Consider the following 17377-nt stretch of genomic DNA (forward strand, 5'->3'; position numbering starts at 1 on the left):
TCTTTGTTTCTGTCCATTTACATACCTATCCATACTAGTGACCGGAACAATCTAGCGAAGGTCACAAACTTGACACTTTCTGTTGTACCAAAGTTCTCGCTGATTTTGTGCATCAACATACCTGACCCAAAAAGGGCTTGCAAGCTCACAGAATAAAACCCTAAAATTCGAAGACGAATATTTCCTGCAACCAAAAAATGAAATCAAAAGAAAGAACCAGATGTAAAACACGAAGAAATAAAGAAAACATTGAGCAAAATAGGTGAAGAGCCGAACTTTACAACAATCAATTAAAAAAATTCCTTCCTAACCAAACAGAAAATAAAGCAACGCATGAACAAACACACCTGAACCAGAGCGATTCGTTCGTGGAAAACAGCGACAATAACAGGCCAAACACCGTTCCACACGATCCGATCGGAATCGAAACCGAAAGACAAACGGGGAAATCGATAGAAACAAAAAGACAGAAAGAAGAAAAGAAGAGGAAAGTGAAAATTGGAAGGCACAAAACGCACACACGGGAACAAAAATAAGAGAGGGGCAAAGTGGCCAATTCACCATACAACCCCACTAAAGCCTAAAAAACTTGAAGAGAATGAGGGGCAAAACTGGGTGGGCACTGTTAGTGAGCAGTAGTTTTCATCGGGTTTTAGTATATAGATAATAATTTGCGAGCAGGCATGTCCGTGGGTATAGAAGTTGCAGCAATAGAAAGCCCAGCCCAAATGATGGGCACCGGCGAAAAGGCAACAGAATGTTAGTTGTGGGTACACGTGGTTGATGGTGCACTTCTTATTTTTGTGTTACGCACTGACAGTTGCCAATCAAGCTCACGAACCAAAGTAACCTCTCTCTCTCAGTTCTTCTTCCCTTCCCTTCCCTTCACACTGCAAACCTCCTCAGTCTGATTCACTTTTTTCAACCAACCGCTCCCTCAAATTGTAAGCTCTCCCGTCTCCCTCTACCGATTTAGTTTTCTTCTGGATTATTTGTTTGGCTTTCATTTGGGTTGTTGATGCTTTTGCTGTTTTCCCTCAACTGATTTGATATTCCATTTTTGTTGATTTTAGAATAATTGTTGATGTTTTTGGCTATTTAGTTTGCAATTTTGCATTGATTTGAATGGGTTTACTTTTTTGAAGCTGCAGTGCACCCAATTTGATTGGATATTGAAGACAAGGGCGGAAGGAGAGGCATTCCTTCCTTGTTTAAGATTATTCTTGCTTGCAGGTTGCACCACTGGTTGGTTGGTAATTTCAAGCACTCAAATTTGTTTTTGTTTTTTTTTAATTTTTTGTGTGAATATGTTTGGTACCCTGCAACTGGGGAACTGGGTTACTGGGGTGGGGGTTTTATGTTCGAGTTCCGGGTGCTTGATTTTATAACTTATAAGCATGCTTAAATTCTCATGTGTAATACATGTGCTTGCTTGTTTCTGAGTTGACAGAAGAAATATATGTAACAGTTTTGATGTATATTCCCCGGAGAGGGGAGTAGTGGACCACTACTAGTGGTCAACCGGGGCTCAAGCAAAAGTTTAGAGGGTGAAAGAATGGAGGAGTGCTCGACCGGGGCTCTAGTCCCGGCAGTGAAACCCGAACCAAAAGCGTCAAGCATCACGGATTTGGCAGATCCAGGTAGCGGTGAGGTGGGTCGTCTGGTGCATGAGAAAGAACTGGCAGAGGTAGACAAGGACTTGTTATGCCCAATTTGTATGCAAATGATAAAGGACGCCTTCCTCACAGCGTGTGGTCATAGCTTCTGCTACATGTGCATCATCACCCACCTCCGCAACAAGAGCGACTGCCCTTGCTGCGCCCAGTTCCTCAGCGCCAAACAATTGTTCCCTAATTTTTTGCTGGACAAGGTTTCCTCTCAAATTCCCACTCCTTAAAGATGAAAAATGATATACTTAGAACTGCAGCTTACTGTTATATGTAATGTACTGTAGCTTCTGAAGAAGACTTCTGCTCGTCAAATTTCCAAAAGTGCATCTCCTGTAGAGCATTTTCGCCAGGCATTGCAGCAGGTGAGTCTGGCTGTACGAGTCAAGTAAAATAACATATGAATTTTCGTTTGCTGTCTGAATGTGGTGTTGTGCTGTGATAGGGATGTGAAGTGTCAATCAAGGAACTAGACACCCTGTTGGCACTCCTGGCAGAGAAGAAGAGGAAAATGGAACAAGAAGAGGCGGAGAGAAATATGCAAATACTGCTTGACTTCTTGAATTGCCTAAGGAAGCAAAAAGTTGACGAGCTTAATGAGGTTTCTTTGTATACTCTTGGCGTTATTTGAAATATTTGATTGAACTGAATTAAATGGTATCTGTTACTAATTCAATTGATTTTATGTTGCAGGTGCAAACCCATCTCCAATTTATCAAAGAGGACATAGGTGCAGTAGAGAGATGCAGAATGGACTTGTACCGTGCCAGGGACAGATACTCTGTCAAGCTGCGGATGCTTGGAGTGGATGATTCTATTTCTGGGACAAGAAAGCAATGGCATTCCTCTCCAGATAACAACGCCTGTGCGCTTAGTGGACGAGGAGGGATGTCATCTTGGAATCTTCCGAGAAGGGATGCTTTAAGTGCATCAGACTCCCAGTATCTAACTCAAACTGGTCTTGCTGTAGCCAGAAAAAAGCGGGTCCATGCACAGGTCAGTGACAGTCCTGTAATGATTATAGACTTTTGCACTTTGTGTGCTTCTATCTTATGATGAATACACTTGTCCCGGGGGATCATTGCTATTATTTAGACATTAGATGGTGGTTAATATGGGCAACCCCCTCAATCATTCCAAACCTGTTTCTCATTTGGTCCTCAACAAAAGCCACCTCAATTGTACTCAACAAATGCATTAATATAGCTCTCTGTCAATTTGGCATGAAATCAATACTTACACTGGGTTTTGGTTTATGGGGTTTCTGGACTTTAGTTGAGTTTACTTTTATTTTTGGGTAATTGTTATTAGAACTCCAAAATAGTCACTCCGCACCCCTCCCTACCTTATTTTTTTTCATTGGAGTGGAGAATGAATTTTTTTGGAGTGCCAGCACCTGTATTGATCAAGTTAATTGAATTTAAGGTAAGCTAGACCCTCCTCGTTTTTATGGTTGTCTTGGTTTGTTCTCATTCCATCCCTGGCTTGTAGTTTGATGAACTTCAAGAGTGTTACCTGCGAAAGCGGCGTCAGATGGCGAACCAACCGTACTCCCAGCAAGAACGGGACAAAAGTGTAATACAGAGAGAAGGTTATACTGCAGGTCTTGCTGATTTTCAAACAGTGCTCACTACATTAACACAGTACAGGTATGATATCAGATATTGGATCCCTTACAGAAATTTACTTTTCATTTGGGTCAACATGCAGATATACAGTTTTATTTACTATAATCACTATTCTGTTTTGTTTGCTATGAAACAGTCGAATGAGGGTCATGGCTGAACTTAGGCATGGGGATCTATTTCACTCAGCCAATATAGTATCCAGGTGATTAATTATGTTGCATATCATGTCTAACTTTCAGAATTAAATGTCTTGATTCATTATAGATGAACTATGTTCTGGAGACGTTGTTGCTGGTATTGTTAACCTCATACAGTTGTTCACATTCATTGCAGCATTGAATTTGATTGTGATTACGAGTTATTTGCTACTGCTGGAGTTTCACGGTGCATAAAAGTTTTTGACTTCTCTTCGGTATGATTTTGATTTTAAGATTGTTTTTACCGTTAATTCCAGCAACATTAATTTTCTGTCGACAGTCAGTATTGTTAACTTCTAAAAGAAAGGGTGTTCAGATACTTCTGGTTGCTTGAGTGCATTGCCTAGTCAACTACTAAAAGAAAGGGTTTTAAGATATTTTCAACAAAGACAAATTGCTTTATTTTTTGATTGTTTGAATGCCTTCCTCTAATATAACAATAGAGTATTGACTCAATACAAAAGTTGATTTTACTCGGTATATTTGAACAAATAGAATTAGATTAACCATTGAACAATTAGCCAATTTAAAGAAAATTACATAAATAATAAACATTCATGTATGGTTTTGCAAAAAATCTATCATAATTTTTTTCTTTTCCGGGAGTATGAAGAATATTTGTTGGTGAGACACAAAATCCTTATACCAAAATTCCATATGCTCCTACTTCCGTCTTTCTGGTAAAAGAAGTACTCTAGTCTATGATTAAGCTCATAAAACTCAAAAGTATTGTCCATGCATTAAAAGAGAACTCAAACATCAAATATGAATATTAATTAGTACTGAGCATTAAAAGTATAGATCAGACTAAGACATTCTCTTAGCCTTAGCTGAAAGATTAGAACCTTATGACAGAAGAGAAAATGGTTTTTTGTATGAAGAACCTGTATGAAACCACGAACACAAGCCTGTGGGAATCTACCATCTCTCTTTAGGTCTATCTGCCATCTCTCTTCAAATAGGATATCTCATGCAGTAGGTTTGCTTTTCATTTGTTAAGTCCCATGTCACTCTCCAATCCCTACGTCAAATTCAAGCCAGTGTCCAGTCCCTATTATAGAAAGTTCATTTTCTCTCCCAATTGAATTAGAAAATTCACATGCAGCTGTACAGTTTACCTACGGATAATGTAGATTTCCAGACTCCTGGTCTTCAACTTAAATGTGTAAAGCATTCATAGGATTGAAACTAAGAGATATGAACACAAAAAGTTAGAGATACGCAAAAGAATCATTTTTTTTTTTCAGCCCAAGTTGATTCTTGAAGTTTACGTTGACTGATTTACTTTATAAGTTACTAGCCTCTAGTCTCTCAGCACGCGCTGACGCACGCGCAAGAGGCATTTTTTCAATTACGCGCTACGCACAACATACAAACTTTTAATCATGCACAAAGACTTAACAAAACATTATTCTTGCGCCCGTTACGCAGATTTTACAAAGAAAACTAGTGAATCTTATATTTAATCATGGTTTAGATATAATTGAATAATGTATAAAAGAGATTGAACAAACCCTATTACTGGTTTTTGTCAAGAGACTTTAACCTATAACTTTGGTTGACAGAAATTGTTTTGAAATGCACTCGAGTCTAAAGGCCGAGCCACCAAAAGATTTTGTGATATTTGATATAACACAAGCAAAAACGTGTGAGAAACAAAGTCCTAAAACAAATAAATCCCTTCACCACTGCTTGCAAGCATCTTAAATATAATATTATTATATTACAATTAAATCTATTAGGTGAACTTTGAAGAAGCAACAATTGACATTACATTCCAAGGCTTTTCAAATTTGGCAACAAAAACATATGCTTCCCAGCAACTTCGGGATGAAGGCCTGACAAATTCCTTAAGTTTCTAATTTCTTCCAAATGATTGGCTGTGATTAGATAGGTTTGAGTGCGTCATGCGCCCTTCTGTAAACACAAACAGATAAGTTGTCACGGTATAGTTGAATAAAACATGTATCAAGGGAACATAATTAACCACAATTATTTGTCAAAAAAAGCACTTTAGTGCCTATCTACAAGAATACGGCGATATACAAATTGCATGAACTATAGGTGTTAGTTTAATGAGTCAACAATGAAGCTCTAGAAGAGAGTAATTGAGCATAGACTAAGGTAAGAGACATGGGTCTCAGCCAATCAATTCGGGCTCATGCCAGGAACTATGGAAGAAATCTATCTTGTATGGACATCGATGGATAGATATAGAGATATGCAAAAGGATTTGAAAATCGTTGTTGTAGATTTGGAAAAAGTGTACGATAGGGTCTCTAGAGAATTTTTTTGGAGCATTCCAAAGAAAGAAAGGAGTATGAGTAGCATATATCTAAGCAATAAAGGATATGTATGATGGAGCAAAGATTGTTGTAAGAACTCATGAAGGACAAACTGAAAGCTTTCCTATAACCATAAGGTTGCACAAGGCTCAACTTTAAGTCCATTTGATTGGTAATGGATGAGTTAACGAGATATATTCAAGATGATATCCTTTAGTGTATACTTTTCGCAGATAATATAGTGATGATAGATAAAACACAGGAATGAGTGAATGCGAAGCTTAACCTTTGGCAGGAAGTGTCGGAATTTAAAGGTCTTCGCCTAAGTAGGTCAAACACATAGTATATGGAGTGCAAGTTCAGTGAGAATGGGGATACAAATGAGATAGGGGTGATGATCGAAGATTAGGAAGTACCAAATAGTGAACTCTTTTGTTATCTTGGATCATTCTTGCAAAATAACAAAGAATTGAATGGAGATCTCAATCATAGAATACAAGATGGATGGATGAAGTGGAAGAGTGCATCAAGTGTGTTGTGCGATCATGGTATGCCACTAAAGCTCAATGAAAAATTTGGCAAGTAATGCTTTATGACATAGAATATTGGGTGGTCAAGCATGTGCAAAAAATAAGTGTAGCGGAGATGAGAATGCTTTGTTGGATGTGTGGCCAGTGTTTTCAAAGGCTCGCCTCAGGGCGTCCGGGGCGTTCATCTAGGCGTTTTTTTCTTCAAAATCCAAGTTTTTTGCCGTTCAAGTTTAAACAAAGAAGTAGAGACTCTCCAAATCCCATAAATTTCCATAATAATTGCTCTACTGAGCCTTTATTTCATTTTAAATACCCTATAAATACTCCACTCAACCCTTTATTTTCGCCATTTATTTCATTTTAAATACCCTATAAATACTCCACCCCATTTATTTCATTTTAAATACCCTATAAATACTCCACTCAACCCTTTATTTGCCTTTAAATTCCCATAATTATTGCTTAATATCATTTTAAATACCCTATACTACTCTTCTCAGCCTTTATTTCCTTTTAAATTACTTATAATTCCAACATTAAGCCTGTATTTTACTTGAAATTTTCCTATAATTGTGATCATTCATCCTTATTTTCCTTGAAGTTCTCTATAATTGCTTACAATAAAATAAATAATTATAACATTTTGAGACTATATGACATAGTTTCCAAGTACAACTAGACTTGGTACTAAAGAAGATGATATTATCTTTGATTTAGTTATAGTTATATTTGTTTTTACAAGGTATTATATTGTTATAAATATACTTTATATATAGTATATATTAAAATTTTAGGTTCCGTGAGGCTTCGCCTCACGCCTCACGCCTAGGCTGGGCCCATTGGACGCCTCAGCCACGCCCTCGGCTTTTAATACATTGGTGTGGGCACACAAAAAAGGACAGGATTGAAAACATGGATATCTCAGGTAGAGTAAGAGTGGCCACAGTAGAAGAAAAGATTAGAGAAAATCAGTTAAGGTGGTTTGGACATGTGAAATGAAGACCTACAAATACTTCGGCTAGAAAATGTGATTACCAGACAGAGGTTTGGGGCAAAAGAGGTAGAGAAAGACCTAGGGAGACTTGGAAAAGATACTTTAAGAAAAGACATGGAGCACTTGGAACTAACTGAAACTTGGTGCAAAACTGAGCTCAGTGGCGTTCTAGAATTCATACAACCAACCCCCCACTTAGTGGGATAAGGCTTTGTTGTTGTTGTTGTTGTTGTTTTTGTCCAAGGGTAATGCTAGTGAGATTAAATTTTCCGGCAAAATTTTAGAAACTAAGTGACATGATACTTAAGTGTTAATTAATGTGCTTATTTCTTATTGGTGACACATCATTTAGTTGGAAAATTTAGTTTACATACTCTTTGGTCTAAAAGACCAAAAACAAATAACCATCATCAAACCAATACCTCTTGGTTCAATCCCTGATGATTGCACACAGAGAAACATTCTTGAAACACCAAAAATTAGAACATGCACCTGTAAATGGCATAATGGCTAATGGGGTACAACCTTAAATCCCTTACTAACCAAAACTAATAGGTATACCGAAACAACCTCAACCAATGGCATATTCCAGCATTTACACGGTGGAATTGTTCGACACAAAAATGTCATTGTCTTCCCCTCTCTCTAATTGAAACAACATAACTTCATCACGTTAAAATTAAGTATATACCAAATACGAAGAAATAACATTGAATTGCTGATAAAAGAGAATGCTAAAAATTGAACAACCCAACAAAATTGAGCGAAGAATCAAACCAAAAAGTCGAATTTATGCTTGAGTTTTTGGGATATGGAGGCTTGGAGAGCTTCTTCTGAAGTGGAAGAGGCGACAATGATCCATTCCCAAAATGGCAAAATCAAAGATCAAATACCTAACAAAGCAGTGAAATACCTTCGCAAATTCTTGGAGCTTTGACAATTTCAATTGCCAAAAGCAATATTCTTTCAAGGTTGGACAATATGCAGTTTTCACCAAGCAGTTTGGATTTTATTTCTGTACTTTTGCGAAACTGTTTCCATTTACACATTCGTGTTTTTCCATCCTCAGTTTAGTCGTCTGCACCGTGTGTCGGACTTGCATTTGCTTTTCCTTTCTCTGTTTTCTTACTTGATTTTTTACTATATTGTCCCCATCTTATGAATTTTTTGTCTTTTCAATTCACTATAATCAAAGGGCAGTTTAGGTACTTTCTGAAAATCTAACCACAAGGCCTTCTGCCTTAATAATATAGATAAACAAACGTAAAAATGTCCTTCCAAATATCTAAATTTTACTTGAGTTGGGTTGAAGGAGGTACGTGTATCAACTTAACCTGTGACATCAGATCAATGCTAGCCCCAATTTAACTTTAAGTTAAGAGAGGTGATTTCACACCCCCGTTTAGCTTCTCACAAACCCCTCTTTATTTCTTTGCATCCGATTGAATACATCAAACGGAAACATCCATTCAATTGACATCTCATTGACTACTGTTTATGGGCTTTTGGAAATTTTGATATTAATTGTATGATACTTCTTCCCAGGTTCTGAATGATCCAGCTGACATGCACTGTCCTGTTGTGGAGATGCCTACACGTTCAAAACTTAGTTGCTTGAGCTGGAACAAGTTTACTAAAAACCATATAGCCAGTACTGACTATGAAGGAATAGTAACAGTTTGGGATGTAAATACTCGGCAGGTATATGATTTTACTTATTCTGATAGATTTGTCATGCGTGATTTGAATTTTTATACTTGTTGCATCACTTTCAGTTTTTTTTGCTCATGCTTAAACTTTTTCGACAGAGTGTCATGGAATATGAAGAGCATGAAAAACGTGCTTGGAGTGTTGATTTTTCATGCATAGACCCCACGATGCTTGTATCTGGTAGTGATGATTGTAAGGTACTCCGAAAATCTTTATAATCTTGAACCAAGTATTTTTTTTATGATTAGGTGACTGGAAATGTAGTACCTCTCTCTTTTTCGATAAGCAAAGAAGTATTATTCTATGTGCACCATTTTTTGCTTATAAAATCATTAGTAAGAAATTTCCGAGAACACCCAAAGGGGGCAAAATACTATATTTTAGTGTGGTAGTAATTATTGTTGCGAGTGACTAGGCAAAATGCTATATTTGCCATGCTTGTCCTAAGGTTGCCTTGGTTGGTTTACGCTTACAAAATAGTTGATGTATGCTTGTATCTAATTTATTCACTATATACAGGAGGCTAAATTGATGTGTTGTGTGTGTACAATGTTGATGTGTCCTTTGTGTGCTTTGGCGGTGCATATTGGTTGTGGAACTGTTTCCTATGTTTTAACTTTTAAAAGTACCAGTAAATAATTTTTTATAACAATGCCAAAACAATTGTATGTTTGCTTAAAATTGGCTTGGTTCAGGCTAACATGACTACAATATTTGATCCCCCCCCCCCTCCTCCTCCTCCTCCTCCTCCTCCTCCTCCTCCTCATACACAGCTTACCATCCGACCGTCAGAATTTAAGTGAGCAATTTTGAGTGACACGTACGTTTGCTTTCACCATTTTTGATGCTCAAGGAAGTGTGCATTATAAACTAACCACATCCTCTGTTCTTTGTATAAAAACCAGGTAAAACTTTGGTGCACAAGGCAGGAAGCTAGTGTTATTGATATTGACATGAAAGCCAACATATGTTCCGTCAAGTATAATCCGGGATCTAGCAACTTCATTGCGGTATGCACCTTTCATTGCCAATATTGGAGAAAAGTTATGGCACGCTATCTGCTTCATTGTTTGATCTTGTTTAGTTCTTAGATGATTTGAGTGCAAACTTGTGCTTTGCTGACTTAATTCGCAGTAATATACTGTGCCTGAGCAATGCACTGGACTTACATGTACATACGCTAATGTGTGCATGCACACATCTATTGAGTTTTACTTCGACATCCCGTTATGGGTGGGGTATGTCGTGTATAAAAGAGTCATACATGATATGTCCTGTTATTTACCATAAAGTAAAGCTGAAACCTTTTCCTCCTGCCTTTTCCAGGTTGGTTCAGCAGACCATCACATCCACTATTATGATTTAAGAAATCCGAGCGAACCACTCCACGTGTTCACTGGGCATGGGAAAACCGTGTCTTATGTAAAATTCTTGTCAAACTATGAGCTTGCCTCTGCATCCACTGATAGCACGCTGCGGTTATGGAATGTGAGGGATAATATTCCAGTAAGTGATTATGCCTTGAAGCAAACTCACTTTGGTACACTTAACATAGTTAATGGGTTATTATATGCTCTAATCTACATGGAAAATAAAACTAATTGAGAAAATGAGAATAGAATGGACTTGTTGACATCTTGTTATGAAACTTATTTATCGATTAGCTAAGTTGTACTCTTCATCTGTGTTTTGTTTGAAGGTTCGTACTTTTAAAGGTCACACAAATGAGAAGAACTTTGTCGGTCTTACAGTAAACAGCGAGTACATTGCGTGTGGCAGCGAAACAAATGAAGTGTTTGTGTATCATAAGGTTAGTGGCATTAAAAAAAAATACTCCATTCCTGCATTTTGTTAACTTGTGATTAACTAAAAGTTTCCGGTATAATTTGTCAGGAGATCTCTAAACCTGTGACTTGGCATAAATTTGGGTCGCCTGATTTGGATGACACAGAGGATGATGCGGGGTCGTACTTCATCAGTGCTGTATGTTGGAAGAGTGATAGCCCTACCATGTTAACTGCAAACAGTCAAGGAACCATTAAAGTGTTGGTTCTTGCGGCATAGACAACAACTAAATGGAAACTAAAAGAAGGATTCACGAGAAAGAAAGTTGATGCTGCGATTGTTTTGTAAGCGATATTCGGATGTTGAAGTGTAAATGCTAGGATTGAGTTGAGATGCAATGTCAGTGGAAAGTTTTATTATTTGTTATACAGAAGATACTAAATGTGCCAAAGAAAGTGAAAATATATAGCAATAATATCATTGATTACCGAGTGTCCTTGTGTATTATGAGCCTGTGTGCCCGGCTTTTCTTGAGTTCTACAGATTTATTCGTCCTCAACAGATTCATGAATATTTGCAGTAAAACTTTAGTTTTTTCAACTTCAGTGTAATTTTTATTATTTTGTTTTATCAAATGATTTCGTGTTGTAGTTAGGTTGATTAAGCAAACAAAAGCTAATACCGTTGGTGTTTTTAAGGTGCGCACCTTCAGTGTGGATGGGAATCTAACCGTTGTGAGTTGTTGAGCTCGTGCGTAGAGCCGAGTCTTTGTGACCCAGTGTCATTCATACTTTTTTTTTTCACTGGGTGTGTTTTTGTCAGAGAGAGGGAAACCTAAGGGTTTATTGAGAGGGAGCTGGTGTGAGTAGTCAAATTGAGGTGGTGTAGACAACGAAATTTCGGTAAATAAACCAACGCATTAAAGTTTCGATGTGTCATGACATACATGGGATGCACCACGTGTCGCACAATTGTACACATGGCATGTGACTCAATAAATTGGAAGAAATAGCCTTGGAGGATTAAACAAGTTTTTCTTCTCATTTTTAGGCAATGACAAAGGCAAGCACACTTCAATCCATTATGGATGAACACAAGTTTTTCTTCTCATTTTGGGCAATGACAAGGTAAGCACATTTCAATCCACTACGGATCAAAACAAGTTTTTCTCATTTGGGCAATGACAAAACAAGCACACTTTAGGAAATTAGGTCAAATATTAGACCACTTCAATTTCAATATTGCATTAAGTGGGAAAATTAGGTAATGGTGCTTGGGTGGGAAAATTTTGTGGTGATGATTCATTCTCAAAGCCTATAAATAGGCTTCTCCATCAAGGTATCAAGCATCATAAAATTCACAAATACATTTCTCTACTCCCAAAGTGGAAGAGAATTCCCCAAAACCTTCAAGCTTTGAAACTTTAAAGCTTTCAAGCATCCAACCTCCAAAATTCCCAAGAATCCCGAAGGATCGAGAAAGCTCTCTTCGTTCTTCGTCAAACCCTTGAAGAAATCCACACAAACGTTCATCAAGATCAAGCCTCGAAGGCCCTTGAAGAAACTTCCAACCGTTCATCCAAGATCAAGCATCGACGGCCCTTGAATCAACAACATCCACAGATCAACATCTTACGAAGATCTAATCAGAGGGTCAAATTTGAGAGAGATTGTAACCCCAAAAATCATTAACACCAAAATATTATTTTGTACACGTGTTCTTGTTTCGTTCAATTTCCGTGTTCACTGGTGGATTGAAGCTCCATTTCAATTGTGACTCGGTAACCTTATACCTTTTTTTTTTTTAATTTGGTTCACTGGGTGTGGCTTTGTCAAAGAAAGAGGGAGAATTGAGGGTTGTACTTGCGTGAAAGAGAGACAGAGAGGGAACTGGTGAAGGGTATGAGTGCTCGATTTCAGGTGGATTGAAGCTCAGTTTGGATTGTAGTTGACAAGGGTGGTTCGTCTACAACCTCCAAAGAAACGCAGATTGTGAAGGGCAGTTTTATGGCGTAAGTTCATCCAAATCCCACATATGCGAAGACGTTGTGCGAAGAAACTGTGATCAGAGTGTTGTCGTCGTCATGTTCGCTGTGACGGCAGCTAGTTCAGTCAATTGGTTGAAGTGTTGCAGGTTGTACATTTCACTTCCATTTTCGTTCTATTTTGGTTCTAAAAACCAACTTCGGGTACGTTTGTAAGATATTTATAATTTTGGGTTTTAATCCATAATATTGTGATGAGTTGTGGTAAATTGTGTAGATTTGTAACAGGTAGTTATTGAATTGTAATTTAAAATTAGTACCAAGCGGAATATCATGTATATGAAAATTATAATCCGCTGGACTGACTAATCAAGCCCGCCAGTCAACTAAGATAGATTCGTTAATCAATAAATCAAAGATTCAATAACCAATTTCAAATACCAAAAACTATCCTAGTCAGCAAGGCCTAAGTTCGTTTCAAGTTATTAATGTGTCAAGTTAGCATGTTGTGAGCATATACCAATTAAATATTCAAGTGATACATGTATCATGTATATGTACGAGAGATATGTGACACAATATAAATAACTTTGGACACAAGATATTTTTGGCCAGACATACCCACCTCTAAGTTAAAAAACCAGGGACTCTCCACTAAGTCCAATCCACTACTGTAAACAAGATTCTTACAAAGTAACACGTAAAGCCCAATTCCTAGACCTAGTCTACGGAAATGGAGTCATCTCCAGTCTTCCCAAGATGGCAGCTCTTCCTGAACTCTTCACCTTGTGGCACTGAGATCAACACCAACAAATGCTATGATGTTATGATATGCTTACAAAAATCTAGATTCAAACGACCAGTCATATTCTCCAGTCAAACAATTGAAGGAAGAACCTAATGTGAATCCAAATGCATGGTCTAAGAAGGATTTAAAACTTAAATCTAGACCAAGAATTTAATGCAAAACCTTAAAACAACGCAGCCCTAATATGCAATGATTTGGTATTTAATGCGTGAACTTGGTTTTGCAACTAGGGTTTCATAAATGGGGAGGAAGAAGGTAGAAGCATAAATGCTCTCTCTAACTTCTCTCTAGATAGAAATGTACTAGGAAACCCCAAAAATCAAAGAACCCTAGTTGGGGATCTTAAACCCAAAAGCATCAGTTTTTTTTTTTCACCTACCAAGGACACTTGTCAAACTACAAACTGATCAAAAATGATCAAGGGCTAATATTTGACCATCAGCAAAAAGCTATCAAAAAGCCCATGTGGGTAGACCTTAAATTGTGTGCCCAGCAGCTAGAAATTGGTGTGCAAAACAGATGAGACAACTAAGTTAGTCAGGAAGTAACAAGAATTTAAACATGAAATGCACATGCATGACCAAACCTTTTGAAGTAAGATGTGCCACAAACTTGAACGTTTATTCCCAGCAGTAGTAACCCATAATCAAAGAATAGCCTAAAGCAAGATTGAGCATCGGGTACGATTACAATGTTGATATGCAAAGCCATACCTAAAATTCTAGACTTCACATAATTCGATGAGGGATGAGTTAGAAATAGACGAAATCATCAAGGAAGGAGAAGATGTAGATGTAGGAGATCAATTTGCTGCATGGAGGGTTGTATTTGCGGTACCAAATATAAACGATGAGTTGAAACTCAAATTGAAAATAGTGTTTGATTCGTTGGATGAAGGGTATATTGTTTACAATAATTATGCACTTGCAGTTGGGTTTGCAATTTGGAAGTATAGTAATAAAAAGTGTAGTGATGTTAATTGTTTGGTTAGAAAGAATTTGTTTGTTGCAAACAAGGAAAAAAGAGAATGGATGCTAATCCCAAAATACAATAAATAAAAAAATGGTAGAAGGGGAGATACTAGAAGTAACTGCAAGCCGAAAATTGTGTTATATAAGAAAATTGGTTGTGATAAGTTTATTATTTAAAGCAGCCACATCCCTTTTGGTTATGAAAGCTGAATGGATTAACAGAGAATTGACAAAATGTTAATTTTGAGTTTCAATCCTAATGGATGTCAAGGTTTAAATCCTAATTTTTTTAGTACAGGACTATCTTCCAATTTCGTTATCAACACGCGGATCATTAATTCAATTTAGCCTAAATATTATTATTCAAGAAATGAGACGTGTGTTCTTACTTGGAGATGCAAGTATTATTATCCTAATTGTATTTAACATCATTTTTCAACTTGCATATAACTCGTAATATTAGGACACTAGCGAATATCCATCTTTCGTTTTTGTCTCTCTTCCTCTTCCTCTCTCTTTCCAAACCCATAATAAAATAGCAGAGGCGAGAGAAGAAAGAAGAGAAAAGGAGCTCCTTGATTTTCATTCTCTTAACTTTTCCCCAGAAATTGCAGAAATAGAAAAAGGAAAACGAAAACTTAGAGAGGGATGGGGAAAAGAGCCGACAGTTGGGGACGATATGAAGGTGGTTGGTGCAGAAGTGGTATTCGACAATAGTAAGTTCCCGTTGATCTTTTGGGAGGTGGCCGTGTCTACCACCGTCGTAGTGGGCTTCTTGTTTGGCCTTTGAGATGTTGGTATTCTACTTGAATCTAATTTTTTTAACTTAAAATTAATTTTTAAGTTTTAGGCTTTAAAAACTTGTTTGATATGACTATTTTCAAAAATTGAACTCAAGACTAACTCAAAAATATAGTATATCTTCTAAAAACATAAAAAGTGAGTTTTTAGATATTTTAAACTTAAACTTACTTCTTTCTTTTCTCTCCCTCCTCCTCCCTCACTCCAAATCTATCTCTCTTTTATTCTTTCTCTCTCCTCTTTTTTTACCTTTTTCTTCTCTCCTCCAATCCTCTTTCGTCGTTCTCTAAATTCTTTCTCTCACTCATCTTCCTCTTTATCTCGTCCGATCCTCTCTCTTCTTTCTCTTTTCTTCAATCATCTCTTACCTTTTTTTCCTCCTTTCTCCTATTTTTCCCTCTCATGCGACCCCCTCTTTTTAGATCTCTTTGTCTAGTTTAAGTTGTAAGATTTAAAATTTTTAAATCGCAAACCAATCAAGTTTTTTAGTCTTAAAGAAAATTGTTTTCAAGAAATATTCTTAAGAAGTGTTTTGAGAAATGATAAAAAACTTCAAATAGGATACCAAACAGGCCCTAAGAGGGGTATAGTTTTCATCGTTATGGTCACCAACCATTTCTTCTTAAGTTACGGTGCAAGGGCTCGATTGAAACAAATGATTAATTAAACCAAAGAGAGATTCCTATGCACATTTAGGCAGAAAAAGCATGCTTACAAATATATGGAACTAAATTTGCACGCAAGTCATAAGAGTTCCTCAATCCAAGATTTATCAACCAATTCATGTGGTTCTACCAACCCCTTCCATCTTGCCTAAAATTCTTTTTTATTTTCAATATCCCATATGCAGTCATGCAAATCCTTGAAAATGCCCTCAACCCAACCCTTGTCATTGAATTTGTTTATAATATGCCATATGCAGTACAGATGAAAAGTTGTTAGTTTGCTGCCAATCGCCTTTGCTGTGGCTCCATCTTGATCTGTAATTATGATTTTCGAAAGCTTACCCGTCATAGCTTTAATGAATTCTTCAAACAATCTCTCAAAGCTCTCGGTTTTTTCATTTTTCAGGAATGCACAACCTAATATCGTGGTTTGACTTGGCTATTAACTCCTAACAAATGAGCAAAATCATCTTGTACACATTGGTGTTGAACGTGGTCTCAAACACAATCACATCACCAAAATGACCAAAACATGTTGTGAATTAGAATCTGTCCACTAGAAATTGTCAAGTGTTCTGCCTTCCTCAATCTCCATCTTGAAATGAATGACTCATTTTTCTCTTTCTCATCCTCAAAATGCTCTTTGAGCAATCCTACATCATGCCCCAATTAAATGAGCTTGCAATTACTCTTGAGCATTATACATATCCTTGGAGGTGCAACCAATATTTTCAATTCCTCCACTTTGCACCTCCAATAAACCCACTTGTTTACTAATGAAATTTTTTGTATGCACACATTTCCAATCATTGCCTTCTTTGCCTCCGAAACTCGGCAATGAGATCTAAATAAGTGTGAGGCACTTGTCATAAGGTGGTAGTGTCATTCGTTAAAAACTATTACAACAAATTTTTCATGGCTAATTCCCTTATACAGCTCAATTTTCGCCTTACAGTCACTTCTAGCACCTCCCCTCCTACCTTGCCGATTGGGTTTGAGATTAGCATCCACCCTCTTTTTGCTTTGTTTGCAACAAACAAATTCTTTACTTACCAAACAATCACCATCATTGCATTTTTTTTTTAATATGCTCCCAAATCCCAAACTCAGCTTCAAGTGCATAATAATTGTAAAAAAAATACATCTTTCATCCAACGGATCAAACTCCAATTTCAATTTAGGTTTCTAGTCATTGTCTACATTTGGTACCACAAATACAACCCTCCATGCACCCACTTGATCTCCTACATCTACAACCTCTCATTCCTCGATAATTTCATCTATTTCTAACTCATCCCCAATCGAATTACAATTCAACAAATACCTGCTACAAATCTACACAACTACAACAT

General features: G+C 37.1%; 1 protein-coding gene across 14 annotated transcripts; it reads left to right on the forward strand.

The window, feature by feature from the left end:
• The first annotated feature begins 780 nt into the window (after positions 1 to 780).
• LOC103425753 (E3 ubiquitin-protein ligase COP1-like) lies at positions 781 to 11288 on the forward strand. Of its 14 annotated transcripts, none has more exons than XM_029095506.2 (15): positions 781 to 944; positions 1146 to 1249; positions 1469 to 1870; positions 1955 to 2032; positions 2113 to 2268; positions 2361 to 2663; positions 3159 to 3316; positions 3432 to 3497; positions 3629 to 3707; positions 8847 to 9002; positions 9110 to 9208; positions 9917 to 10021; positions 10338 to 10517; positions 10711 to 10821; positions 10905 to 11288. In XM_029095506.2, exons 3-15 carry the CDS (start codon positions 1556 to 1558, stop codon positions 11073 to 11075), a joined length of 1977 nt encoding a protein of 658 aa, XP_028951339.1. In that variant the 5' UTR covers positions 781 to 944; positions 1146 to 1249; positions 1469 to 1555; the 3' UTR covers positions 11076 to 11288. The 14 variants fall into 14 exon arrangements, 12 of the variants coding, with proteins under 12 accessions (XP_028951339.1, XP_028951334.1, XP_028951336.1 ...); XM_029095501.2 differs by having other exon boundaries at positions 786 to 944; positions 1146 to 1253; positions 1451 to 1870; XM_029095503.2 differs by having other exon boundaries at positions 794 to 944; positions 1152 to 1253; positions 1451 to 1870.
• The last annotated feature ends 6089 nt before the right edge of the window (positions 11289 to 17377 follow it).

This window comes from Malus domestica, chromosome 16, assembly GCF_042453785.1.
Source record: "Malus domestica chromosome 16, GDT2T_hap1".
In the NCBI taxonomy this organism is placed as follows: Eukaryota; Viridiplantae; Streptophyta; class Magnoliopsida; order Rosales; family Rosaceae; genus Malus; species Malus domestica.